The sequence below is a fragment of the Acomys russatus genome, chromosome 21 (assembly GCF_903995435.1).
Source record: "Acomys russatus chromosome 21, mAcoRus1.1, whole genome shotgun sequence".
Taxonomy (NCBI): domain Eukaryota; kingdom Metazoa; phylum Chordata; class Mammalia; order Rodentia; family Muridae; genus Acomys; species Acomys russatus.
Window position 1 is genome coordinate 56,950,339 of NC_067157.1, and position 27,524 is coordinate 56,977,862.

The 27,524-nt window shown below is 48.2% G+C and overlaps 2 protein-coding genes across 2 annotated transcripts in view; one reads left to right on the plus strand and one right to left on the minus strand.

Moving 5' to 3' along the window:
- Mpc1 (mitochondrial pyruvate carrier 1) overlaps window positions 1-27,524 on the minus strand; it is a 363,284-nt gene that overhangs the window by 140,928 nt on the left and 194,832 nt on the right. The gene's annotated exons all lie outside the window — the stretch shown is intronic.
- On the plus strand, window positions 169-20,909 carry Rnaset2 (ribonuclease T2). Its single transcript, XM_051164209.1, has 9 exons — window positions 169-372; window positions 2,253-2,313; window positions 5,479-5,531; window positions 6,436-6,493; window positions 9,173-9,243; window positions 13,267-13,380; window positions 17,224-17,269; window positions 18,976-19,050; window positions 20,597-20,909. Exons 1-9 carry the CDS (start codon window positions 260-262, stop codon window positions 20,795-20,797), a joined length of 792 nt encoding a protein of 263 aa, XP_051020166.1. The 5' UTR covers window positions 169-259; the 3' UTR covers window positions 20,798-20,909.

A 27,524-nucleotide genomic window follows, 5' to 3' on the forward strand; every position in this document is an offset into this window, starting at 1 on the left:
GGGGGCGTGTCCGCCTGGGCTATGGGGCGTGGGGGCGTGTCCTCCTGGGCTATGGGCATGGGGGCGTGTCCGCCTGGGCTATGGCATGGGGGCGTGTCCGCCTGGGCTATGGGCATGGGGGCGTGTCCTCCTGGGCTCTGGGGCGTGGCTTCGGGGCTATCCCGAGGAAAGCTGCTGCCCGGCGGAAATCTTTGGTGAAACGACTGTGGAGTCCGGTTAGACCCGGCGTGCGCAAAGGCCGCTGGGAGGCTGTGGAGCCATGGGCAGCGCGATGGCGACGGCGGAGGCTCGCGGCGCGCTCCCGGGCTGGCTCTCCGTGCTCGGCTGGGGTCTGGCGCTGTGCTGCCTGTGCGGGGCGGGCCCGCTGTGGAGGTGAGCGCAGGCGCGGTGGAGAGCGGGCCGGCGGGGCTGGAGGCTGGTTTCTAGACGAAGGTTGCCCTTCCTCCTATTTTAAAGTTTTTCATCTCAGGCCCCGCGCTCTCCCGCGCACCTTAGTTCTTTCTGGGACACACGGGCTATCCCTGATAATCTCCACTTCGGTTCTGTCAGATTAATCCCTAAACACATTTGACGTTTCCCCCTCCTCTGCGTAGCAGTCAATTAGTAGGTTTTGGTATTTACGCCACTGGAGCGGAAATGTTAAGGTTTACTTACTGAAAAAGAAGAATTTTGTTCCCAGAGAAAACTGAAACCCAGTTGCGTTTCTTTGCTTTCCTATTTATTTGCAGTCACTGTGGCATGGCGTGGCATTCGGGTGTGTGTGTGTGTGTGTGTGTGTGTGTGTGTGTGTGTGTGTGTGTGTGTGTGTGTGTGTGAGAGAGAGAGAGAGAGAGAGAGAGAGAGAGAGAGAGAGAGAGAGAGAGAGAGAGAGAAGAGAGAGAGAGAGAGAGAGAGAGAGAGAGAGAGCGCGAGCTTGGAGTCCTACGGTGATAGTAGGAGAGAGCATCTGAAAGCACTTGGAGCCGTGAGCGTTAGCTAAGGCTCTGCAGTGTGAAGTTCTCCTATGGCCAGCCTAATGTATGCCGCTGACATCATGTTAGGTGTGGAATTGACTTAAGCCCCAAGGCCAGGTGAATCCCTTATGTTGCTGAGCCTCTAGGCGAGGCTTGCTGCCTCTGATTAAACTGATGCACCTTCTATTTTTCTGAATTACAGATAGAGATAGTTTGGTTGTGTTTTAGTGTAAGCCCTGCTGTTCTACCTTCCTGAGCATGTTTAACCTCTCAGGCTCAGTGTGAACCTTTGCAAATAAAGTTTCTGCACTAGAGGTGGCTGGGGCTTTAACTTTCTTCAGCCTGGGTCTCACGGCGTGCTCTTTCTTTTAGGTAGAGGGGGGCTTTCTTCATCGTTTAGGCTTCCAGGGCAGTTGTCAGGAGGTCTAGCCAGGATCCTAGGAGAACTATATAATTTTGTCCAAGGGCATTAACCACCAGTGGCCCGATGAGCCCCATGGGTCCCAATTCTTTTTTTATTTTTTATTTTTTTGGGGTCCCAATTCTTAAAGCTCCTATTGTTGCTCAAACTCCGCCTCCTTAAACACATTGGGGACAACCGCAGCACAGCTCCACAGTCCCTCTGTGAAGTCTCTGGGTTGGGAGAACTTCGGTTCGTAGACTTGTAACATGAGCAGTTTGGCATTCGTGCTGTGTATGGTCCAGGTAACATGTAACAAGGCCGCTTACCCAGGCTAGGCTATGGATGATGCACGTGCCCAGGGAGCATACACAGGCCGGGCTCTAGGTAACTGTATCCATATCCACAGTGGTCGCTGAAGGTCCAGCCTGTAATTAGGGCAGTCAGTGACGCTAACCACGGAGTAGGGTGCTGATAGTGCGATTGTGCTGTCTCAGGTCATGTTTTGTTTTGCCATACGAGTTGGACGGAGAAGGTGAACTTTCAGAGCCTTAGGAGTTCACAGCTGAGGGAGTATGAGTCTGTGTTCATAAACTACCTGAGCATCCTGAAAAGGGCAGCATGTGGCTCAGTTACTTCCCCTCAGCAGTACAGCCATGCTTCCTGGCTGCCCACCTGTCCTCTTACGTTGTGTTTGTATTCTGTCTTACTTACACATGTGAGCCACCATGCTATACATGTCTCCCTCTGTGGGATGTACCTCAGGAGGTGGGGGACTTTGTTTCTGGTGAAGTATGTCTAGTCCCATAGACTCTCCACATTGAAAGAGTGGCTGATTGGATGGGTGAATTTTTGTCACCTTAAAGCATTCTTGAAAAATAAATTTGTCCTTTTAACAGTGGCAGCCACCAGTGGAAGAAACTGATTTTGACCCAGCACTGGCCCCCGACAGTATGTAAGGTGAGCTCTGTTTTGGCCGCCCTTTTGATCCAGTGAGCCTGAATGAGTGGCTTGGTATGCCTGGGTGTCCGCCTTGTATGCCAGGGGTTATTAAATCTGTGCAGTGGCTGTCATATAACTGGACCGCCTGACGTGATTTGCAGACGAGGACCATGTGATGGATTCTGAGGGTGGCTGTCCCAAACTTTCCAGTGGTGTGACTTAGAACATTGGAAGGTCATTCTCTCTCAGAACTGGACTAGTGCTTCTTGGGAGCACTTGTTTTATCCTCTTGCCTGGCTCCTACTGTAGAGGTGACAGTCCTTGGGGTCCTGCTCACGTCCATGTACTACTTCAGTGTCTGCCCTCTTCACATGGTGTCTCCGTCACCTGTCTGTTGCTATAAGAAGACACCATAGCAAGGCAACTCATAGAAGCAAGAGTTTATTTAGAACTTGGAGTTTCAGAGGCTTAGAGTCCATGACCAGCATTGATTGGGGTGTTGGGGGCAAGGGGAGGGAAAGGGGGCATGGTGGCTGGCAGACATGCTGCAGGAGCACCAGCTGAGAACTCACGTCTTGAGATAGAAACAGGAGTTAGAGAGAGGTACCAGGCATGGCATGGGCCTAACCCCAATAAGGCCACACACCCTACTCCTTCCCAAAGAGTTCCACCAGCTGGGAACCAAGTATTCAGATACATGAGCCTGGAGGAGCCAATCTTGTTCAAATTACTACACTTAGTATCTCTCTCAGGACAACAGTAATCGGATTTTGGGCCAAGCCTGATATACTAGGGTCTCCTCTTACTTTTTTTATACCCTTAAAGACTCTATTTTGAGATCCAGTTGTGTTCGTGTGTAGGCGATTTTGGACAGAGAGATGCTTTTGGGGACCATGGCTCTACCTTCATTAGGCCTGTACTGAGTTTTATTCAAATGCATCCCCAGAGCAGAATCTGGGGGAAGGCCTTTGCCTGCTGCCACCGCTGTTCTGCTTGGTACTCATCTTGCCCTCCTTCTCCTTCTCTGTTCTCCTTAGTAGCCATGGTACCTTTGCCCCTCAAGGCTGGTACCCCTCTGCATGTCTGTGTCTTGTTTCATGCCTCGTGTCCTTTTAGGCTGTCAGGGTCCTTCTGCAGGAGTGACGCCAGCTGGGGGCTCATCCTTGTGGGTGGTTTATAAACCCGCTCCTGGGGTTTGATACATGAAACCTGAAGTGTTGTGTCCCATCGCTGACAGGGCACTAGTTTCATTGATAGTTTTCCTGAAAACCTGTTTGAGATTAAAATTTGAAGCCGGGCGGTGGTGGCGCACGCCTTTAATCCCAGCACTCAGGAGGCAGAGGCAGGCGGATGTCTGTGAGTTCGAGGCCAGCCTGGTTTACAGAGCAAGCTCCAGGACAGCCAAGGCTACCCAGAGAAACCCTGTCTTGAAAAACAAAATGAAACAAATTTGAGGCCTCCTAAATATGCAGGGTACAAACATCTAGCCACTTTGATATGGTTTGGTCATCTTGCTGGGCTGGAAACCTCCTGCTTTTTGTTCCTCTGAGCTTGGAGTAGTGGGGATTTCCCTTTTCACTTCCCTTGTCTTAATTGTCTGTTGACAGATAAAGCTTATAGCAGCAGCCTTGTTACATCACACAGGGGCGGCTCCCTGTCTCTGCTGTGGGGTGGAGTGAGAAGGTGTGTAAGGGAGGCAGAGGACGTGAGGGCTTTAGGTGACTAGGATCCCATTGGCTCTTCTCAGAGCAGGGATGGCTAGAAACCTTGACTCCTTCTTGCAAAACCCACGTGAAAAGAAAGCTCTGCCTCAGGCCAGCAGGAGAGGAGCTGCCCTTAGGAGGCAGCAGGCCGGTCTGGCCTGTCTGAGGAAATTTGGGTGTGTAGTCCCTAGGCAGTGTAGCTACGCATGGAAGTGCCTTCCTGCCTTAAGTCTTTAGGAATCCAATTCACAAAAGAAAATCTGTCACTATAAGAACGTCACCTCTGAGCAATTTATTTCAAGCTGTGGCCCCACAGTGCTGGGGAAGCTCTTGCCTCAGTGTGCCCTTCCCTAGCAGCAAGTGCTGTCCCTTGTCTGTCTCCCCCCCCCCCCCCCGCCGTGCCTCCCGTTCCCCCCCACCATGTCCCCCATCCCCCCCCCACTCCCCCAAGTCTGATGAGATAGACTGACATCAAGAGACACTTTGAGACCCAAGTGTTTGCTGACTGAAGAAGAAGTCTCTTGTCTGAGTCAGCTCCATAAAAGCAGGGTAGACCATGGAGCTCTGCAAAGACCTTGCAGTGCCTGCTTTGCTCCTCAGGCACAGTGAGCCCACGGGAAATGAGCTTTCCTTAAGGAAGGGGCTGGGGTGTTGGCTGAGGTATAGTATATGGCCTGGTACCCCAGTCTCTCGCCATCCAGTCGTTCTGCGGCAGGTGGCTGTCACCTGTGACCCAGGCACCTGAACTGGACTCTCTTCTTTAGACCGCCCATAGACAGAGGCTGCGTGGTGGGGAGGTGTCTGGGCACGAGGGGCTTAATGTCTGCCTGTAGTCACTGGGTCCGACTGTCGTATTTGCCTAGTTACTGGTGTGCTTGTACTGGAGTGTGTGCGTGTGTATGTGTCTGTCTGTCCTGAGTTCTGTTCTGTTTCATCCAATCTGATAGTCCAAGGATATTTACTTCTCTCATCATTTACTGTGGAAAAATTTGTATCCCAGCGAAGCCATTTGGAGGACCCCAAGAGGTTTTACTTACTAAGGTTTTAAGATTTTTATCTCTGATTTTATCATTGTATTTGAAGTCAAGAATGTACTCCTATTTTCACTCACTTGTTGGCTTCAAGTGTTCAGCACTTTCTGCTTTACTGACATGTTTGGGTCTGGTCCCAGAGCAGGCTTGAGAGTCACAGGGTACAGGATGTCCTTACACATGACTGTTCGTGGGTAAATGTGTATATTTGTGTCTGTGAATGAGTGGAAAGAGCAAAACTAGCTACCTGATGGTCTGTCAGCTCAGTGGTCTGAGGGCTGACCTGGAAAGCTCCATGCAGCATTTCCTCGTGAGTGCGATGCTAGGATAGCCCTGCACTGGGCTTACTTTCTGTTAGTAGTGTGCCTGTGTCCAGTTGATGTATGTTAAAAGGAAATGGAATTGATAAATATTTCAATAACCAGTCACCTTCTGTGCTTTTCCCCTAGGAAGTCAGCAGTTGCCGAGACTCTCTGGATTATTGGACAATACATGGACTATGGCAAGCACCTAATGCAGTAAAGCCAATGAGACAGCAGTTGGGGAAGGCTGGCTTGAGTCTGGTCACTGTAATGAGACCCATTACTCTTGGTGGAAGTTTATTCAGCCATATATATATATATATATATATATATATATATATTTTTTTTTTTTTTAATCTCATGTGTATGAATGTTTTACTTGCATGTGTGTCTGTGTGCCATGTGTGTACCTGACACTTGCAGCGGCCAGAAGTGGGCATTACCCCGGGACTGGAGTTACAGGCACTGTGAACCACCGTGTGGGTGCTGGGAGTTTAACACAGGTCCTCTGGAAGAGAGGCCAATGCTCTAAACCACTGAGACTCTTTCCAGCCCCCCTTATCAAAGATAAATAAGGATCTTGGGTCCTTTCTTTGTTCTTGGGGCCAATTATAAATAAATATTTAAGGCTAAGGTGTTAGATCAGCAGTTAAGTAGACAAATCACCTGCTTTGCACCACGCCTTACAAGCAGCCAGCTCCCCGCCTTGCCTGTCTGCTCCTCTTGAGTTATAGTCCTTTATCTCTGCATATGCTGTGGAATTGAAGTGTGCGTATTAGTGTGCCACCCTCACAGTGGCCATGGCCCACACACCCTAAGATCCTCTGCCAGGAGGGAGCTGAGACTCAGCCCAGAGTGCCGCACTGCTCCCTCTACTGACAGTCCAGCCTATTTGTCTTCTTCCTGGGCGGATTTGACTCCATTCGAAGGCAACCTGAGTGCTTGCCGAGAACCAGTGCTTGGAGACCAGCTCCAGTGCAGTAAGGAGCTCCTGAGTAGAACATCTCTTTCACAGATTTTAATGAAGGAACTTTCTAGTGTCTTTTTTAAGGCTTCCTAAATGAGAGTAATATTTCTTCTTTTCCTTAAACTTTGTATTTCAAGGCCCGATAGAGCAGAAGATTGTAACCAATCCTGGCACTTTAACTTGGATGAGATTAAGGTATTAATCTTTTTGTTATACTTTTTTTAAAAAAAAGATTTATCTATTGTGTATACAGTATCCTGCATGTATGCCTGCACACCAGAAGAGGGCACCAGATCTCACTCTAGATGGTTGTGAGCCACCATGTGGTTACTGGGAATTGAACTCAGGACCTCTGGAAGAGCAGACAGTGCTCTTAACCACTGAGCCACCTCTCCAGCCCTTGTTATACCTTTGTTGTAGTAGAATGTTGAAGTAGATGAACTCTTCCTTCAAAAGTGCACCTTCAAAGTCGTGTTTAAAACTGCAGGCTCAGGAATGAATTCGCTGGGACCGAGCCCCTGGGTTTGTTTAGAAATTACTCTGATCTTCAGCAACTCCATAAACTCAAAAAAGAGAAAAATCAACCTTTTTCTTCCTTGTCCCAAGCCAGAGTAAGCTCTCAGGAGCAAGCTGAGGTGGGAGCAGAGCTGTCCCAGCTGCGCAGACCCTGATGCTTACCTGTCAGCCCTCATTAGTCCTTACCCTGGGCCTCTGGCTTAGTTGAGTGAAAGCAGGCTACCGTGGAACATTTCCAGACAAGTGTGGCTTGCAGAGGAGGGGCGTGGTGCCCAAGGTTGGTCGGTTCTGGCTGTAGATGTGTGAGTTTCTAAGTGGGAACTCAGAGCAAGGAGGAAATGATAGGCCTCTTCAGGGTCAGAGTTCCTCAGTCGGGGATAAGTTGTGAGCATACGAGAGACTTAACAGAAGTGCTCTTGGGGTTCACAGGGTGTGTTGAACCCACTCCTCATCTTTCCTTAAGGGTCCCCAACAATTCCTGCTTGGTCATACGGCGGGGTGACCGGGGTGGCATAGAGGCCATGGCAGGTGAATGCTAGAGAGCCGTCCATTCTGTTGTGGGGTGACAGGAATGACTGCTCTTTACTGAGTGTCTGAGTGTGCACACACTGGCTCTTTACTGAATGAGTGTGCACACACTGGCTCTTTACTGAGTGTCTGAGTGTGCACACACTGGCTCTTTACTGAGTGTCTGAGTGTGCACACACTGGCTCTTTACTGAGTGTCTGAGTGTGCACACACTGGCTCTTTACTGAATGAGTGTGCACACACTGGCTCTTTACTGAATGAGTGTGTACACACTGGCTCTTTACTGAGTATCTGAGTGTGCACACACTGGCTCTTTGCTGAGTGTCTGAGTGTGCACACACTGGCTCTTTACTGAGTGTCTGAGTGTGCACACACTGGCTCTTTACTGAGTATCTGAGTGTGCACACACTGGCTCTTTACTGAATGAGTGTGCACACACTGGCTCTTTACTGAGTGTCTGAGTGTGCACACACTGGCTCTTTACTGAGTGTCTGAGTGTGCACACACTGGCTCTTTACTGAGTGAGTATGCACACACTGGCTCTTTACTGAGTGTCTGAGTGTGCACACACTGGCTCTTTACTGAGTGTCTGAGTGTGCACACACTGGCTCTTTACTGAGTGTCTGAGTGTGCACACACTGGCTCTCATCTGAAGCATCACTGAGCTGGTTCTGTCCTTCCACACTTTGGTGAGATACGCAAGTTTGCCGGTGGCATATACAAACTCTGCACAGACAACTTCAGGCTTCCCTTGTTTCTTAAGAATCCAGGCCAGGTCCTCCAGGAGACAGATGATGAGGTAAAAGTAGAGAGTGAGGCTAAGCCCGATAGTACATCACTGTAACTTAATAAGGTACATTTTCCTTTAAAAGCGAAGTCATTCAGTGTCTATAGAGAATGTAAAACGCTGTTTAGTGCTCACTGCACTGCGAGTCGCCTCAGCTATGGAGAAGGGAGCCGTGAAGAGGAGGCCAGCAGAAGGGTCGGCTTGAGTGGTGCTTATGGTGGGTTAGATAGCCCGAGGGAGATCCAGAGAAGCCGGGCCCAGCAGGCCTGGAGTCGCCATGCCCCGCCACTTCTCAGAAAGGCCTGGTATTCTGTGTAGTGTCTCTCCAGCAGGGAAGAGCCCTGGTTTGTCTGTAGGTCACATCATTGCTCAAGGTTATCCCCTGACATCTGACCGGGGCCGAAGCCAGGATGAGGGAAGTGGCAGGTGAGGAGGCACATGAAAGTGACAAGTCGGTCAGGCAGCACTGGAAAGGAGAAGGCGGGGCTGGCTCACACGGGACAGACAGGGAGGCCAGTATCGATCCCATATTATTAACTGAGGCCCACAGCCTGCATTAGGGTTTGTATCTTGTGTTGTGGTTTTATGGGTCTTGACGAATCAGGAGGGCAGGTGTCCTTCGGGGAGGCATTGCTGCCCTCAAGTCCCGTGTTCACTCCTGACCTTCTCTTGTCAGTCCTGACACCTGAGACAGGCGTGGATCTCATGGTGCCTCTCCCAGAATGCCTTGCGGCTGGAGTTGTACAGTGCATAGCTGTTTCAGGCTGCTTTCGCTAACTGCAGGACACTTACAGCTCCATGTGTGTTCTGTGGTTGCAGACCCCTTCTCTTCATTTCTTTCTCAGCCTTTTGTAAGAACTTGTGTTTCCACTGCAGTGGTGCGGCTTTAATGTGCTTCATGCCAAAAAAGCACAAAATAGTTTTGCTCACTTGAATTGTCGGAGCTTGAATGCTTTTTGTTTAGTATATTGGTTTGTTAAATTTGCTTAGAAGTTCTGAGTTTGTTAGGTCTTAGGTAAACTTTTTGTTTAAATTATGTATAGGACCTATTGCGAGACATGAAGATTTACTGGCCTGATATAATTCACCCATCTTCCAACCGCACCCAGTTCTGGTAAGTCTGAGTTTCTTTTGGCCATATGGGTTTTTTTGTTTTTGTTTTGAGACAGAGTTTCTCTGTGTGGCCTTGGCTGTCCTGGACTCTGTCTGTAGACCAGGCTGGCCTCGAACTTACAGTGATCCACCTGCCTCTGCCTCCTGAGTGCTGCGATTAAAGGCGTGCGCCACCACGCCTGGCCAGCCATATGTATATTTAACATAGTGTAAGAGTTTAATTGTGTTCTGGGAGCAGCTTATAGGAGGCCCAAAGAACACATGAGAGGCCCTGACTCTAGAGGTTGAGCACTGCCTTTGTCAAGAAATGATTCTAGTGCACCTCTCCGAATGCCTCTCTCTGGTGCACCCCTCCGAATGCCTCTCTCTGGTGCCCCCCCGAATGCCTCTCTCTGGTGCACCCCCTGAATGCCTCTCTCTGGTGCACCCCCCGAATGCCTCTCTCTGGTGCACCCCTCCGAATGCCTCTCTCTGGTGCACCCCTCCGAATGCCTCTCTCTGGTGCACCCCCCAAATGCCTCTCTCTGGTGCACCCCGAATGCCTCTCTCTGGTGCACCCCCCGAATGCCTCTCTCTGGTGTACCCCCCGAATGCCTCTCTCTGGTGCACCCCCGAATGCCTCTCTCTGGTGCACCCCCGAATGCCTCTCTCTGGTGCACCCCCGAATGCCTCTCTCTGGTGCACCTCTTCGAATGCCTCTCTCTGGTGCACCCCCCGAATGCCTCTCACTGGTGCACCCCCCGAATGCCTCTCTCTGGTGCACCCCCGAATGCCTCTCTCTGGTGCACCTCTTCGAATGCCTCTCTCTGGTGCACCCCCGAATGCCTCTCTCTGGTGCACCCCCGAATGCCTCTCTCTGGTGCACCTCTTCGAATGCCTCTCTCTGGTGCACCCCCCGAATGCCTCTCACTGGTGCACCCCCCGAATGCCTCTCTCTGGTGCACCCCCGAATGCCTCTCTCTGGTGCACCTCTTCGAATGCCTCTCTCTGGTGCACCCCCGAATGCCTCTCTCTGGTGCACCCCCGAATGCCTCTCTCTGGTGCACCCCCGAATGCCTCTCTCTGGTGGGCTAAGACGAGGCCAGGTGGATGTACACAGTGGGCTTGTTTTCTAGTCTATTGCTCTTCTGTCCTTTGCTTCATTTAAAAGTCCTAACCCTGAAATTTAACTAAATCAGATGCTTGCATGTTTAAAAACCAGTATGGATCAGACACACACGAAGAGGGAGCCTGCCTTCAGGCTCGTGGTGACCTGGGTCAGAGGAAAGGCGACACTCTCACAGGGTCAGTCTTCCAGGTCAGCTGTAGCTGAGCCCAGAATTAGCGCAGTTGTTTGAAAGCATTGCTTTGTTTTTCCCAACTTGAAGGCAATTTTTTCTACATCTTCCAATAATAAAATTTATTATTTCACATTACAGCCAACAATATTTTCCAGATATCTTAATTTAACATGGAAACATTTCTGTGTAGAACTTTTTAAAAGCAGCAGGCTGTGAAGGACACACCCGTCCTGGTGGCGGTGTGGAGCGACGTTCTCCTGAGGGCGAGCTCTTCCAGGCTCTTAGATAAACAGCAGAAGAGAATAGCTTCCTGGCTTGAATCTGGGTTGTCCCACGCACTGGATGTTTGACTCCCATATTGTTTTGAATTCTGAGAAAGCTGCTCACTAAGTTGCTTAGGCTAGCTTAACTTTGTAGGCCAGGCAAGCCTTGAACTTGTCTGTCCCAGCCTGTGTTCTAGGAAGGATTTCAGCTTAGTTAATGGGTGTAACGAACTGAAGTAAGGGAGGACGAAAACTCCTTATGTCCTTCTCACTGTAATGCTCTGGGAATGATGAGCTGCAGTGTCTGTAACTGAACAAACACCCTGAAACAGCCAATGGGAAGCCAAACTTGTCAGAGGTTTGAGTCTCTGGTCCTGTTGGCTTTGGGCCAGTGATTACATCACCCAGTGGCACATACAGAGGAGGCAGCTCACCTCAGGGCAGGAAGGGAATGCAAACAAACTCAGGAAGAGGGTATCTCTGAATCCTTCTCAGGGGCCATGTTGGCTCTGTTTCTTAACAATTAAAACTTTGTTATACAACCCAACTAGCTTACAAAAGGGAAAAAAGGTTAAAGGGAAAAAGAATGAACCTTATTGTATCGGTTCCACGGGACGGGTCCCTAGGTGTCTCTCGCCTGCACGCTGGTCTGGCCTGTTCGCTGATCCTCTTCCCTATCCATGTGCGCTCAAGCCCAGTCTGAACCTGTTGTTCTTCTCTGTCCTCGCTGCCTGCCTGTTTCTCACATGTAAGGGGCGGTCTCCCTCTCCCATTGAGGGTCGATTAGAAACACAATAGTCCAGGTAGAGTCCCTAAGTCCCCTTCCTGAATTCTAGGCCCAGGATGGCTCCACCCAGTCTATCTCAAGGTTAATCTCAGGGTGTATCCTTGGTGTGTCCAAGGGCAAAGCCCGCCAAGATTGCGTTCACCTGTGACAAAGCTTACAATCCTTTCCACAAGGCCACATGGCTATGATTTTACCTCACAGGCTAGGGACTAGGGACCAGGCCAGGGGCCAGAATACTCCAGAACCAAGCCATAGCAGTATTATGTAAAGTAGGATTCCAGGTGCACACTATGCCCGAGGCAGTCGGAATTCAGTCAACCGGCAGGAAGTAAGTCATCACAGGTGAGGCAGCTCTCTGTACACTGAGTCCACACATTTAACCAAGCAGTATGGGCGAGATAGGAATTCACTTTTGGCTTTTATTAATGGCAGACTGGTTTGCTTCCATTTTAAAGTTGGATGTTAAAACGTCAGACTTCCCACACATGACTCGTGATTAGTGTCTGTGCTTTGGGGATCTTGCTGCTGTGTTTCCTCTACAACCTGAGCCTCCTTGAGGCTTCACTACAGTCCAGCGGTCAGGGCGAAGGGTGCTCTTAGACAACTTTAAAGCCCCAGTTAAAAGTACAGTTTCCCTTTAAAAAGTCACTCACTTACTTACTCGCTTACTCATGTGTGTGTGCATACTTTTATGTGTACCGTGTGTGTGTGTGTGTGTGTGTGTGTGTACCTGGTACCCAGGGAGGTCAGAAGAGAATGCCAGATCCTTCGGAGCTGGACATGTGGATAATGTGAGCTGCCACATGAGTGCAGGGAACTCAGCCATGCAGCATGCATTCTTAACTGTTGAGTCGTTTTAGCCTATAGAATGTCTTTTTAAAAAAATTGTGTGTGTGTGTCTGGAGGGGTCTGTCTGTCTTTGTGTGTTGGAACTAGTAGAGGCCAGAATTTCCTTGCTCATAAACTAGCAGTACTGTTTCCCCTTGCAGAATTCTATAAAACAGTAAAGAATGCAAAAATGTTTATGAAATTTAATCATAGCATTCAGGAGGCCAAAGCAGGAAGATGACAGTCAGGGCTAGCTTGAGTGACATAGCAAGACCTTGTCTCAAAAACCAAACCAACCGATCCAGGGAACACAGAACAACAAAGCCCCTTTGTTAGCATTGAGCGTAAGGAAGTGCCATCTACGTCAGCCACCATAGTTTTTGTACCACAGTCATTACTAATCATTTGCCTGTGCCTGGCCAGGTTTCTTTGTTGTCACTGCAGACACCAGGATACCTGTGTGAGTGGTGTTCCTTAGGAGAGCTGTTAGGTGACAGGAAATGGCTCAGGTGGCCATGGGGACAAGCCACCGTGACACTTTTGTCCTTGTGTAGAACTGTGCATGGATTGTGCCACTCTGGAATTCCCTGGCTTATGTGCCGGCTCTACAGAGGACAACACATGATTGTGTGACATGGCGGGTGTCTCAACAGTGACATGTTCCTACTTCTCAGTTAATTAGTTGTTGTTTGAGTAGGCTGTGGTTGCAGAGGTGCCCCACATGAAATCTGTGATAGAAAACACGGGAAGGGTGAGCAGACACGGGGTGTCTGTCCTTCCACTCTTTGTAGGCAGTGACAAGCACAGTGCATGTGGCAGCTCTGTTCCGAGGTCTTGTCTGAGCATTGTTACTGTAAACCTCACAGGAAACATGAATGGGATAAACATGGCACCTGTGCGGCCCAGGTGGATGCCCTCAATTCTGAGAAGAAGTACTTTGGGAAGAGCCTGGATCTGTATAAGCAGCTTGACCTCAACAGGTGGGTACACATCTCACTGCAGGCCTTTTGCCATTGACCGGAGTCCAGGCCTCTGGGAGTGAGCGCAGAGCCCTCCTGCTGACAGCCTCCAGTATGTGCTCTCTGAGAGTGGTGTGGTGAGCTCACTCCTGGGAAGATCTTTGCTCGCTCTAGATTATGACCACAGGGTGTGCAGGCCGTGGCTGCCTCATGGTGCTGACTTGTCATCAGTGAATCAGCCCCAGGGAAGTGAAGCCTCACAGGCATGCTATAACTCTGAAAAAGTTGCTGCCTTAAGATTATTTTCCTGGAGATACCGACCATCAACAGATATTTGTATCTGGTTGTAGTTGTTCCCTGAACAGTGGGAGGGTGGAGGACAAGGGCTCTTTAAGTCCTAGAAATGAGCCACAGCCGTGTAGGCTTTTACTGCCTGCCTTGACTGCAGTTCTGGACCTGGGCAGTTACCACACTGAGACAGTGTGTAAGAGCAACGTGCCCTGCAGTGGCAGTAGTGGCCTGACCCTTTTCATCTAGTCATTTCTGTTGTGCCAAGCGCATTAAGTGCTTCTTATTTATATTTTGAATTTATTATTTATTTATCATTACATGTGTGCACACGTGTACATGTGTATGTTTAATGCATGTACCACATTGTGCGTACCTTTGTGGAGATGGTTCTCTTTTTCCACCTTTACATGGGTTCTGGGTGTTGTGGCAAGCACTGTTACCTGCTGTGCCCTCTTGCTGGCTCTTAAATGTGTCTTGTTGTGACTGCATGTGCTAAGCCAGTGACCTGTGAGAGAGTGAGGAGGACATCAGCAGGGAGCTCAGCCTGCACTGGCCTGAATGGAGATGACCTCCCGTGTTTGTAGATTGAAATCTTCATCCCCAGATGGGTGGCGCACGCCTGTGGGGATTAGTTTTCTTTACAGCAGACACTGGGGAGCGAGAGATGGTTAACCCTCCCCACGTAAGGACATAGGAGAGCTCACCAGACACAAGAACTCTGACCTTAGTTTCCAGCCTCCAGACATGTGAGGAATAAGTGTCTGCCAACAATGAAAGATTTTACAGTGTCTGCACATGGCTTGTCATTTTGTACAGCTTGTTCTAGCCCGAGCACTTCTCCTTCAGATGAGAATAATCCTCCCAAGATCCTTTGCTCATCAGCCATATTTAAGGTTCATGAATTAAGCCTGTTGAAAAGATGAATAACCCTCCACTGGGTCTCTAGACACACTCTGTCTCCACACGCCCATAATGGTGTGTCACCATCTCACACAGACTGTTTTCTGTGTCATTTTACTCAAAGACAGCTGGGATTTGAATTGATTAATCAGGCACTGGCACAGGAGGGGCAGGTGCCTTTGGAAGGATGAGGTAAACTTCAAAGAATCCCCGTGAGTGAATGCCTTACAGCCACCAGCCGGCAAAACGCAGGGCTGCAGAGGCCTCCTAATCCTTTCTGACATACATTGGACAGTTTGGCTAGAAAATCTGTTTAGATATTTTCTCTGTGAGATAGAATGAATGGATGGGCAGTGTTGAGATTTTGAAGTTCATTTTGTATTTTCTAATTTTGCATTATTAGGCTATGTAATGGTGGCATACACCTTTAATCCCAGCATTTTGGAGGCAGAGGCGGGTGGGTCTGTAAGTTTGAGTCCAGCCTGCTCTGCATAGCAAGTTTCCGATCAACCTGAACTACACAGTGAGACCCTGTCTCAAAACAAAATAAAACAAACAAACATCTTCATTATTAGGTATATACGCTAGGAGTTACATATCAGTGATATGTGGTGTGTATCAGACCCTCAGCACTGTGAGTTGTGTATATAGTTTACTTAGCCTGTGGGGTTTTCTGAGAATACAGTATTCTCTTGCAGTAAGGATAAAACCTTTGGAAACCCTGACACAGAAACCTAGGCACCCAGGCGAGGGCTCACTTCAGGAAGGTCCATCATGCGCTTCTGTAGCACAGGAGGGCCGCAGCTGAAGAGAGGCCGCCCTTCCACAGAGGCTGACAGATAGGCCCACAGAGAGCTTCTGCTGGTGAGACTGGCCCAGCCTGGTAGCCATACGAATAGCTCTTGCTGAGAGTTGAAAATGGCCTAAGTAACTTAAGTAGCTTCTATTTGCAGCCTTTGAAGCCAAGTAGTTTCTTGTCACAGACACGTACAGAGCCTTAACCCTTGAATCACTCGCTGTATAGGGCCACAGCCACTCACCTGGTTGTCAGCCGGTCATCCCAGAGGCCACTAACTGGAGGCAACGCTGGCTTAAGGTGACAAAGGACACTCGTGGAAGAAGGGTTATGCTCCCCACTTTCCCCAAGAGACATGTAGAATCCTGTCTGTTTCGTAAGCTATAAACAAGGTAACCATAAACTGTAGGTCATGTTTACTCTCGTCCTAGTGCAAAGGCAGCCAGTTGTCAGAGCACCTGCAAGTGCCCGCGTGGGCTGGCACCCAGCTGGCTTTACTCAGAAGGGGACATGACATAGGTTGGCCCGTCTTTGTCTTTGTTTCCTGGGATACCTGCAGCAGGTGGTAGTCTGTGACCACAGGTGTAAGCAGCACTTTCCAGTGATGCCATAAAAAACAGTAAAAGAAGCTGGGCCAAAAACTGTAATATGTTCAGTTCAGTTTATCCAAGGTACTAAAGCTGTAACTTATAAAGCTTGGACTCCTAAGCTGATTATATACTGATGGCCAGGGCAGGCAGCAGCACACTTATGTGGATTTGGGGGCATTTGAGGACATTTCAGGGACTGTTCCTGCCTCCTCTTTCCTGCTTGTTCCCTGCTGCCACAGACTGATGTCAAGCCAGCACTCAGAAAGGCTTGCAGCCTCAAATCTAGACTCACCCAGGATGTTTTGGTGGGACCTTAGAGAATTCCTTCAGAATGAGTGGTCTGGCGCCCTTTACAGTGTGCCTTTGGTGTCTGTGTTTGTCATGAGAAGCTCTGACAGGCTGCTAGGTAATACACAGTTAAATCCTTTGATGATCTGGCCAATGTAGTTCCTAAGGATAAGTCTAGAGTCACACGAGGCAGGATCAGCTGTCCTGCAGTAGCTTGCTCAGGGTGTATTGTTGTGGGTAGGGTGGTGTGGGGTACCGTGTGCAGCTTCAGATGCTGGAGAGGGCCTGCGTGGGTAGCATGTGCCCAGGCCAGGGAAGAAGCGGCTAGGAGCTGCCTCCTTGCATTTATCGCCAGAAGTCAGAAAAGACATTCTCTTTCAGAAGCGTCTTATTTTCACTGTGAACTCCAATGGAAAGGACGAAGTATAACTACTGTCATGGCGCTGTGTCCGCTTCTCCCGCTAGGGGTAGCCAGCCCTCTGTGCACTGGACTGGGATGGAGGGATGCAAGCTTAGCTGGGCCATGTGGGTGCAGTGCAGGGCCTTGGTTGGCAGTGAGTGTGCAGGCAAACAGTACACACACACACACACACACACACACACACACACACACACACTTCAGTTTATTGGGGGAAAAGGGGTCTTTATGCCCCTGGGGAGGTGGGCGGGGTCTCTGGGTAAGGCTTGTGTGGTTTGCACCACTGGCCAGGGCAGGGTGTTGGAAGATGCTTCATCTGCATACTCAGGGGCTGTAGGGGTCCAGGGGGAAAACCTTATAAGGTCAAACAAAGAGTGAGGCCTGACAACTGTCAGGGTAGTGCATTCTTACTGGGGCTGATGGTGGGGGAACCGGTTGATGACACCATGTTGGGAGGGGGAGCCAATGCCTTCCATCCTAATATGAGGTCCCTGGGCTGGAAACTCTCCTCCCCCCCCCCCCCTTAGTCCTGGGCCATTATAGACCCACACTGTCGTAATGGCTTTCACATTTTATTTTAGTGTACTGCTAAAATTTGGGATCAAGCCATCCATCAATTACTACCAGGTAAGTCTTACCTTTTAGTCTTCTATCTAGCATGTAGTGTTTGCCACTGGGGGCATTTGGCAGGATCCGCTCATCTTGTGAGCTGCACTTGGGCTTTAAAGTGACCCAGCGCAAACCTTCCTGAAATAGGTTGCGCTGGAGCAGTTTGTGTTTGCATGTGTGCACATACTGTAGGCTGCTTAGACCACTGACTTGGAGGCACAGACTCATGGTTCTGCCAAGCAGTAGGGCCCCTGGGGTTCCGCACAGGTGGAGTACATCCAATGCCATGCTGGAGGGGAAGCAAACTACATGACACAGGGAATAATGTCCCATCTTGTTGCCTACGAAGGACATGTGCAATGTAGAGGCCTTCAATTCTGGATTGCCTGTCTTCTGTTTGCCACTGAGAGATGTGTCACCTACAAAGCTAAAGTACTCCCTGGACTTCCAGGAGAGCTTTAAAAGAGCTCAAGGGCAGCTGTTCTCCTGCAGTTCCCCTGTCTTGCTGATGGTGTGTGAAGTAACCTGGCAGCTCTGTCTGCAGGAGGGTGTTCGCTTTCCCAGGAGAGCAGGAAGTTGGAGCCTGGGCTTGAGGGAGGAGGAGCTTTGGCTGCAAATTAGGTGAGACCCTTCTGAGCAACCAAAGGGTTGGGGTTTGTAGGGCTCCCCCAGACTCATCTGGACTCCTGCTTAAGCTGAGAAGTGGAAGGGGCTCTCCAGGTCCGCCTGGCTTGGTGTTCAGGGATGATGGGAACGGCGGTGATGGGAAGGCAAGTGTTCCTACAGCCGAGTTGCCTGGTGCACTTGGGAAGGTGGCAGGAATCCAGGACAGGGACTTGGCGAAGCTTCTGATCCCAAAGCGTTTGACATAACAGCAGGCTGTCTCCTTTGCACCCAGCATCCAAGGCTGTGTCCACCTGTGTGCTCTATGGGGCCCCTGGGAGGATCTGGTGACCAGGCACTTCCCAGAAATTGGTGGCTGAAGTGTAGCTCACAGCTTGTCTGAGTCTGGGGAGGAGTAAGGAGAATGGTGCGGACAGTGTGACTCGAGAGGCCGATGAGCAGCAGCAGGGAATACAAGTGTGCTGTAGAGCAGGTGCTGCCAAGGTCCACAGCAGAGTGCTCGGCAGAGGGTGAGGCAGGTGTGGGTAGACACGCGTCTGTGACAGAAGCCATAGAGGACTGCAGATACCCTGGGAGGAGAGGAGAGGAAGCGGAGGGAGCTCCGAGTGGAGCTTGGTGGGGGATGGGTGCTTACCCTATGATGGAGGAGTTCGCAGCACACAGGGTGTAATTCTGTAGCTGATTGATGGGGGTGGGTGCTCTTAGGGCCTTTTCCCCTGTGATGGAGGTAGTGCCCACTGCAGCGAAGGTGAGCTGCATGCAGAGCTTTGAGAGAGGGAGCAGGCCTGGGGGAACCTTTGGGGATCCCAACCATCAGTCTGGTAAGGATGGCTGTAGGTAAGGCGGCCTAGCGGGAAGAGGCTGGGCTGGAGATGGCGAAGAGCTGCCTAGTGAAGAGGAAGGTGGAGCAGGGGGCAGACAGGCTGTTGGGGACGCTTGGGCCTCCTGGGTAGAGCCCAAGTGGGTTAGTTAGCAGTGACTTGTCCCTCAGCGACGAATCCAGGACATCAAGCTTAAAAAAAAAAAAAAAAAAAAAAATCAAGTGAGTCTGTGTGAGTTCTCCTGTTGAAACTCATTGCTAATGTTTTGTTTAATACCAGCTTGCAGATTTCAAAGATGCACTTACCAGAATCTATGGCGTGGTGCCGAAGGTCCAGTGCCTTCTGCCTGAACAGGTGAGACGTGCCTTTGTCACCCTGTTTCTTTCTATGGAAAAGATGATTTTACTTTCCTGATAGTTTTGTCTCCACTCTGGAGTTTCTGAGACAGAGTTGCACTTGGACACATCGTCTGTGTGTGTATGTGTACAGGCAAGTGTGTGCAGGCACGTGGATGTTTTGAGGTAACTCATGTTACTAAAATTCCTTCTGGGAGACATAAACATTTGCTTCCACTCCTGAGGTCTCAGCAACATACTGAGGTGTGATTCCTCCACCAGATTCACTCCGGGGAACCCATGAGTTTACTGAAGGTAGTTACAGAGTACAGGTGAGGGATGACCTGCAGGGCCGTGGGCGCTCCTCTCCCAAAAGCTGACAACAGAATGTCTTCTGCCAGCAGGGATGCAGGCTTCCATAGCCACACAGATGGAGCCTTCTAGTCTGCCTATATACTCAAGCCCCTCTGGAGACCACGCGCAGTTAGTTACCACCACAGGAGACAGGAAACAGCTGGATATGTAGATGAGGGTCACTTGACCCTCCTGTCCCTCAATGAAGGTGTGCAGACAGTTAAGGAACCCAGATGGGATGATCGTTTGCAAGTGGCCCAGCTGTATTCACCAAGATGGCAGTTGTTTGGCTCAAAGACTAGATTTATAGAGCACCACAGGCTTTGTTTTTATTCCACTTCACTCTAATGAGAATATTGTGTTGGGAGAGAGGAAAGGGGAGGAGGGCAGGGGAGGGGAGGGGAGAAGAGGAGGGGAGAAGAGGAGGGGAGGGGAGGGGAGGAGGGCAGGGGAGGGGAGGGGAGGAGGGGAGGGGAGGGGAGGGGAGGAGGGCAAGGAGGAAGGGAGGAACAGATATAGCTCTAAGTTAAACATTGCTAAATTTCTAAGATTTTTATTTTATTTTGTCTGTTCATTTGTTTGGTTTTGTTTTTCATTTTTGTCTTTGAGTCAGGGTTTCTCTATTCTATAGCTGGCTGTCCTGGAACTGTCTGTGTAGACCAGGCTGGTCCCCAACATTGAGAGATCTACCTGCCTCTCCATGTCCTTCTACTCTTAATCACTTTAATTGCAGTTTTACTGTCTAATTTCTAGACAAACGTGTAGTTTTCCCCCCAGCTTATAAATAAAACATTAAGATTCTTTTGGCCATCGGGAACTATTATCTTGACATTTGCTTTGTCAGGGTCTCCATGTGTGTGCGATGGGCACACTTGGGTCAGTGTTTTTGTTTGTTTGTTTGAGTTTTTTAAGACAGGGTTTCTCTGTGTAGCCTTGGCTGTCCTGCACTCACTTTGTAGACCAGGCTGGCCTCGAACTCACAGAGATTTGCCGGCACCAGTGTGTATCTTTATAGTCACTTTTTCTCCAGGCTGAGAACCAGGCTAGCAGAGCTGAGCCCTAGGTGACTGTGAGAGACAAGGCTCCACCCAGGCTCCTCCCATATGAAGAGCCTTTGCTCAGAGTCTGAGGTTTTGGTTGTTTCGTGATCCCCAGGCTGATAAGACTCATGGTTCCTGGATTCTGAATTGTCTGACACTTTCTGCATTTAGGGAGAGAAGGTACAAATCGTTGGACAGATAGAGCTGTGCTTCACCAAGGAGGACTTCCATCTGCGAAACTGTACTGAGCCAGGTGAGCAGCTGTCATCTGGGCAGGCAGCCTGGCTGGCCATGGGGGCTTCTCCACATGGCATGATGGTCTGTGAAGATGGCCCCATCTTCTATCCTCCGCCTGCAAAGACTCAACATTGATGCTCACTCACATTTTGGAAATATTTTATGTTCCACAAAGTAAGAAAAATTCACAAATCATTGCTTTCTAAAAATCTACCACAAAACTTTCTTAAAATATGTTTGGCTTTTTTTCTAGTGTGTCAGTGGGTTGATTTTTGTCCAGTTTAATTAGTAGGTGCTCCTCTGCTCTCCCTGCCAGCTGGTGGCAGGCCGCATTTCCTGTGCCAGCAAGTTTCTAGTTTGGCCAGGTTTAAATCATCCTGTTTGTTTATAATTAAAAAGTATGACTGTGTGTGTGTGTGTGTATGTATGAATGAATGATGTGTGGTGTGTGTGTGTGTATGTGTGTATGAATGATGTGTGGTGTGTGTGTGTGTATGTATGTATGAATGATGTGTGGTGTGTGTGTGTGTGTATGTGTGTATGAATGATGTGTGGTGTGTGTGTGTGTATGTATGTATGAATGATGTGTGGTGTGTGTGTGTATGTGTGTATGAATGATGTGTGGTGTGTGTGTGTGTATGTGTGTATGAATGATGTGTGGTGTGTGTGTGTATGTATGTATGAATGATGTGTGGTGTGTGTGTGTGTGTATGTGTGTATGTATGATGTGTGTGTGTGTGTGTGTGTATGTGTGTATGAATGATGTGTGTGTGTGTGTGTGTATGTGTGTATGCGATGTGTGTGTGTATGTATGTATGTATGTATGAATGATGTGTGGTGGTGTGTGTGTATGTGTGTATGAATGATGTGTGGTGTGTGTGTGTGTATGTATGTATGAATGATTGTGGTGTGTTGTGTGTGTGTATGTGGTATGAATGATGTTGGTGTGTGTGTGTGTATGTATGTATGTATGATGTGTGGTGTGGTGTGTGTATGTATGTATGAATGATGTGTGGTGTGTGTGTGTTGTATGTGTGTATGAATGATGTGTGGTGTGTGTGTGTGTATGTATGTATGAATGATGTGTGGTGTGTGTGTGTGTGTATGTGTGTATGAATGATGTGTGGTGTGTATGTATGTATGTATGTATGAATGATGTGTGGTGTGTGTGTGTGTATGTGTGTATGAATGATGTGTGGTGTGTGTGTGTGTATGTATGTATGAATGATGTGTGGTGTGTGTGTGTGTGTATGTGTGTATGAATGATGTGTGGTGTGTGTGTGTGTATGTATGTATGAATGATGTGTGGTGTGTGTGTGTATGTGTGTATGAATGATGTGTGGTGTGTGTGTGTGTATGTATGTATGTATGATGTGTGGTGTGTGTGTGTGTGTGTGTGTATGAATGATGTGTGGTGTGTGTGTGTGTATGTGTGTATGAATGATGTGTGGTGTGTGTGTGTGTATGTGTGTATGAATGATGTGTGGTGTGTGTGTGTGTGTATGTGTGTATGAATGATGTGTGTGTGTGTGTGTGTGTATGTATGTATGATGTGTGGTGTGTGTGTGTGTGTATGTGTGTATGAATGATGTGTGTGTGTGTGTGTGTATGTGTGTATGAATGATGTGTGGTGTGTGTGTATGTATGTATGAATGATGTGTGGTGTGTGTGTGTGTATGTGTGTCTGAATGATGTTGTGTGTGTGTGTGTGTATGTATGTATGAATGATGTGTGGTGTGTGTGTGTGTATGTATGTATGAATGATGTGTGGTGTGTGTGTTGTGTGTATGTGTGTATGAATGATGTGTGTGTGTGTGTGTGTATGGTGTATGAATGATGTGTGGTGTGTGTGTGTGTATGTATGTATGAATGATGTGTGGTGTGTGTGTGTGTGTGTGTGTGTATGAATGATGTGTGGTGTGTGTGTGTGTATGTGTGTATGAATGATGTGTGGTGTGTGTGTGTGTGTATGTTGTGTATGAATGATGTTGTGGTGTGTGTGTGTGTATGTGTGTATGAATGATGTTGTGGTGTGTGTGTGTGTAGTGTTGTATGAATGATGTGTGGTGTGTGTGTGTGTATGTATGTATGATGTGTGGTGTGTGTGTGTATGTGTGTATGAATGATGTGTGGTGTGTGTGTGTGTGTATGTGTGTATGAATGATGTGTGGTGTGTGTGTGTGTGTGTGTGTATGAATGATGTGTGGTGTGTGTGTGTGTATGTGTGTATGAATGATGTGTGTGTGTGTGTGTGTGTGTATGTATGAATGATGTGTGGTGTGTGTTGTATGTGTGTATGATGATGTGTGTTGTGTGTGTGTGTATGTATGAATGATGTGTGGTGTGTGTGTGTGTATGTGTGTATGAATGATGTGTGTGTGTGTGTGTATGTGTGTATGTATGATGTGTGTGTGTGTGTGTGTGTGTATGTATGAATGATGTGTGGTGTGTGTGTGTGTGTATGTGTGTATGAATGATGTGTGGTGTGTGTGTGTATGTGTGTATGTATGATGTGTGGTGTGTGTGTGTGTGTGTATGTATGAATGATGTGTGGTGTGTGTGTGTGTATGTGTGTATGAATGATGTGTGTGTGTGTGTGTGTGTATGTATGTATGAATGATGTGTGGTGTGTGTGTGTGTATGTATGTATGAATGATGTGTGGTGTGTGTGTGTGTGTATGTGTGTATGAATGATGTGTGTGTGTGTGTGTGTGTGTGTATGAATGATGTGTGTTGGTGTGTGTTGTATGTATGTATGAATGATGTGTGGTGTGTGTGTGTGTATGTATGTATGTATGATGTGTGGTGTGTGTGTGTGTGTATGTGTGTATGAATGATGTGTGTGTGTGTGTGTGTGTATGTGTGTATGAATGATGTGTGGTGTGTGTGTGTGTATGTATGTATGTATGATGTGTGGTGTGTGTGTGTGTGTGTGTGTATGAATGATGTGTGGTGTGTGTGTGTGTATGTGTGTATGAATGATGTGTGGTGTGTGTGTGTGTGTATGTGTGTATGAATGATGTGTGGTGTGTGTGTGTGTATGTGTGTATGAATGATGTGTGGTGTGTGTGTGTATGTGTGTATGAATTGATGTGTGGTTGTGTGTGTGTATGTATGTATGATGTGTGGTGGTGTGTGTATGTGTGTATGAAATGATGTGTGTGTGTGTGTGTGTATGTGTGTATGAATGATGTGTGGTGTTTGTGTGTGTGTGTGTGTGTATGATGATGTGTGGTGTGTGTGTGTGTATGTGTTATGAATGATGTGTGGTGTGTGTGTGTGTGTGTGTATGAATGATGTTGGGTGTGTGTGTGTATGTATGAATGATGTGTGGTGTGTGTGTGTGTATGTATGAATGATGTGTGGTGTGTGTGTGTGTGTGTGTGTATGAATGATGTGTGGTGTGTGTGTGTGTATGTGTGTATGAATGATGTGTGTGTGTGTGTGTGTATGAATGATGTGTGGTGTGTGTGTGTGTATGTGTGTATGAATGATGTGTGGTGTGTGTGTGTGTATGTGTGTATGAATGATGTGTGGTGTGTGTGTGTGTGTGTGTATGAATGATGTGTGGTGTGTGTGTGTGTATGTATGAATGATGTGTGGTGTGTGTGTGTGTATGTGTGTATGAATGATGTGTGGTGTGTGTGTGTGTGTGTATGAATGATGTGTGGTGTGTGTGTGTGTGTGTGTATGAATGATGTGTGGTGTGTGTGTGTGTATGTATGAATGATGTGTGGTGTGTGTGTGTGTATGAATGATGTGTGGTGTGTGTGTGTGTGTGTGTGTGTATGAATGATGTGTGGTGTGTGTGTATGTATGTATGAATGATGTGTGGTGTGTGTGTGTGTGTGTGTATGAATGATGTGTGGTGTGTGTGTGTCTGTGTGTATGAATGATGTGTGGTGTGTGTGTGTGTATGTGTGTATGAATGATGTTGTGGTGTGTGGTGTGTATGTGTGTATGAATGATGTGTGGTGTGTGTGTGTGTGTATGTGTGTATGAATGATGTGTGGTGTGTGTGTGTATGTGTGTATGAATGATGTGTGGTGTGTGTGTGTGTATGTGTGTATGAATGATGTGTGGTGTGTGTGTGTGTATGTGTGTATGAATGATGTGTGGTGTGTGTGTGTGTATGTGTGTATGAATGATGTGTGGTGTGTGTGTGTGTGTATGTGTGTATGAATGATGTGTGGTGTGTGTGTGTGTGTATGTGTGTATGAATGATGTGTGGTGTGTGTATGGTGTGTGTAGGTATATATGTATGACGTGTGTATGTATGGTGTGTGAGTATGTATAGATGTATGACATGTATGTGGCATGTGCATGTATGACACGTGTGTATGTATGTATGTATGCATGTATGACATGTGCCTGCATGTATGGTGTGTGTGTGTATGTGTGAGAGTGTATGCTGTATGACATTATGTGCATGTGTGGCGTGTGTATGCATGCCTGTATGTATGACGTGCATATATGTGTGCTCTATGTGTGTGCGTGTATGTGTGTGTGCGCATGTGTGCACATGCCATGGCACCTATATAGAGGTAAGAGGAAAATTTTGGGGAGTCATTTTCTCTAGCATAGGTTCTGGGGATGTGAAGTAGCACTCCCCAGTGAGAGCACGCTCTGCACTCTCAGGGAGTCAGGGAAAGCTCTGTGCATCTGGGCTGTGGCGTTCTGCACACATTGTAACCTGTAACCCTCCTTCAGGTCCCGAGTTAACTCTCAGCAATTGGACATGTTTATAGAGACAGACACTGCAAGCTCTGCTGTTTCAGACAGACAGTACATTTACCCAGCAAAGACGCCATCACAGTTGTTTCTGAAGTAGATAATGCTGCTCTTTGCAAGTAGTTGTTTCGCAGGGTCATCTTGCCTGCCTGGAGAATTTGGTTCTTGATAAAAGGGCCAGTGCTCACGGGAAGCTGTACACAGTGCTGTCCCCTTTGAACTAAATGGTGGAACCGTGTTCTTTTGATACGGGAATAGGGCCTAATGACGTGCTGTGTGCCATGGGAATAGGGACTAACGGGCAGTGGCCTTCTTAATGAACAAATCTTACAGAAACATATTCTCAGCAAACCTGAACTCCAATTATGTTAGAGATAGAATTTTTCTACAGTTTATAACAGGTATGGCTAGTATGCCGCTTATCTTCTGTCCTTCAGCTAAATTCTACTTTGTGTAACTTACGTTTCTTAAGCAAGTTTAATGGTGAATCAGTATGTGCTGGCATAATGTTAAAACACTTTAAATTGCTTAGTCCTCAGAATGACTATGTTTTCAAAAACAACACCTTTAAAAATTGCTACGTTGGTTGACATAAGCGCATCTACTTATCAATTAAAAAAAAAAAAAGGCTTTCAGATTTGCTCAAAGAAAACCTGACCTGACCTCTGTAAGAGATGTATCTGAAAGGCTTAACAGGATTCAACTGATGCATGGGCCAGTGAGACAGCTGTCACTGTGGGGGAATGGAAGGGACCAGTGTCCCCAACACAGGGTGTGAGTGTGAACAGTCACTCTGGGGATGGATGTTAGCAAGGACTCCATCAGAAGGAACCCGTTAGCTGCTCTGTGTTGGAGGGAGGAGAGGACCGTGTCCCATGATACCACAGTCCCCCTTCCTCACCTTGTCCCTGCGCCCCTCCCAAGTGCACGTTCATGTGTGGCCCAGAGCGTGTGCTGCTCTCTAGAGCTCATGGCTGGTGTTGCGATGTGGGAAGGGCCTAGGTGGGAACATGGGTAAGTCATGGACTTGTCTGGACTGACCCTCCTTAGCGCCCTCTAGTGGGCAATTGTGTTCCTCGGGTTTCTGTAGAAGATGGCAATTGTTTCAGGTCCCTTTGCAAGCACAGGGCTCAAAGCTGGGCTTCAGCAGGAGGCAGTATCCTCTCTCCTCTTTACAATGTTTAGTTTTGTGTCCTTGGAGGTCACAAAAAAATTCCTTGTAGATGTACCTTTGGGGCTACTTTAGTGGGTTCTTAGATCTACCTCCCTTCCAACCCTTATTCCACCCTAACCCCGTATAACCCCCAACACTAGGTAGGAGAGAAAGAAGGCTGGAGGAGAAAGGGGTGCAGACCTCTTTATGCTACTTCCTGCTGATTAGGGGCGTTGGGTTCCTAGCCACAAGTCCAGTCATTGTCGTCAGAACATCCAGCAATCCAGAAAGCAGCTAATAGGCGATAGCAAACAGCAGCCGCCGCCGCCACAGGTCCTCTCAGGGCATGCCCATGTATATAGTCCCTCTCCAGAGTCCCCGGAATTAAATTATCTGCAGCTGATAAAAGTCACGCCCCTCCTAGAGCACAAGACAACCATGGTCAGCTGCTGTGGACAACGGGCAGCACCGCACACCCCACACCTGGGGTTGAAACAAAAAGTCATGTGGCATAACTGGATTTTAAGGGAACCAAATTCTCACTACAAATTCCTCAGACTTTACCTTAATCTGCTTTTGTTTTAAAACAAGCCATCATCCTTTAAAATGGGAAATATCTGTAACTCTAGTCTGAGCGTTTCTTGAGAGCATCCTGAATTCAAACAGGCTGGCATGATGGGAAGGTGTGGGCCAAATGAATAATGTGGAATGAGTTTGCTGGAGTCCTGTGGTCCTTCCTCACATAGGCTAACCACAGTGACGTCCTAGTGATGCACAGAAGTCCTCAGCATCTGTCACTTGACTCTGATCTTCTGTTCTTATTTGTGTTCTGGCCTACTGCACAGTAGTGGGTAGTAAATGTGTTTTCAATAGCCTTGGCCAGGTCAGGCAAGTGTGTAAGCTCTAATGAGCTGGCGGAGACATGGAGAGAGAGGCCAGTTCCAAATACTGGTTTTTATACTCAACACACATGAGCGT

What these genes read in the sequence shown, in the direction of transcription:
- Rnaset2 (XM_051164209.1), top strand. Translation starts at nt 260, where the DNA reads ATGGGCAGCGCGATGGCGACGGCGGAGGCTCGCGGCGCGCTCCCGGGC. An exon ending in TCCAACCGCACCCAGTTCTG is followed by an intron (nt 9,244 to 13,266) that starts GTAAGTCTGAGT and finishes TAAACCTCACAG; the next exon opens with GAAACATGAATGGGATAAAC. An exon ending in AGTGCCTTCTGCCTGAACAG is followed by an intron (nt 19,051 to 20,596) that starts GTGAGACGTGCC and finishes TTCTGCATTTAG; the next exon opens with GGAGAGAAGGTACAAATCGT.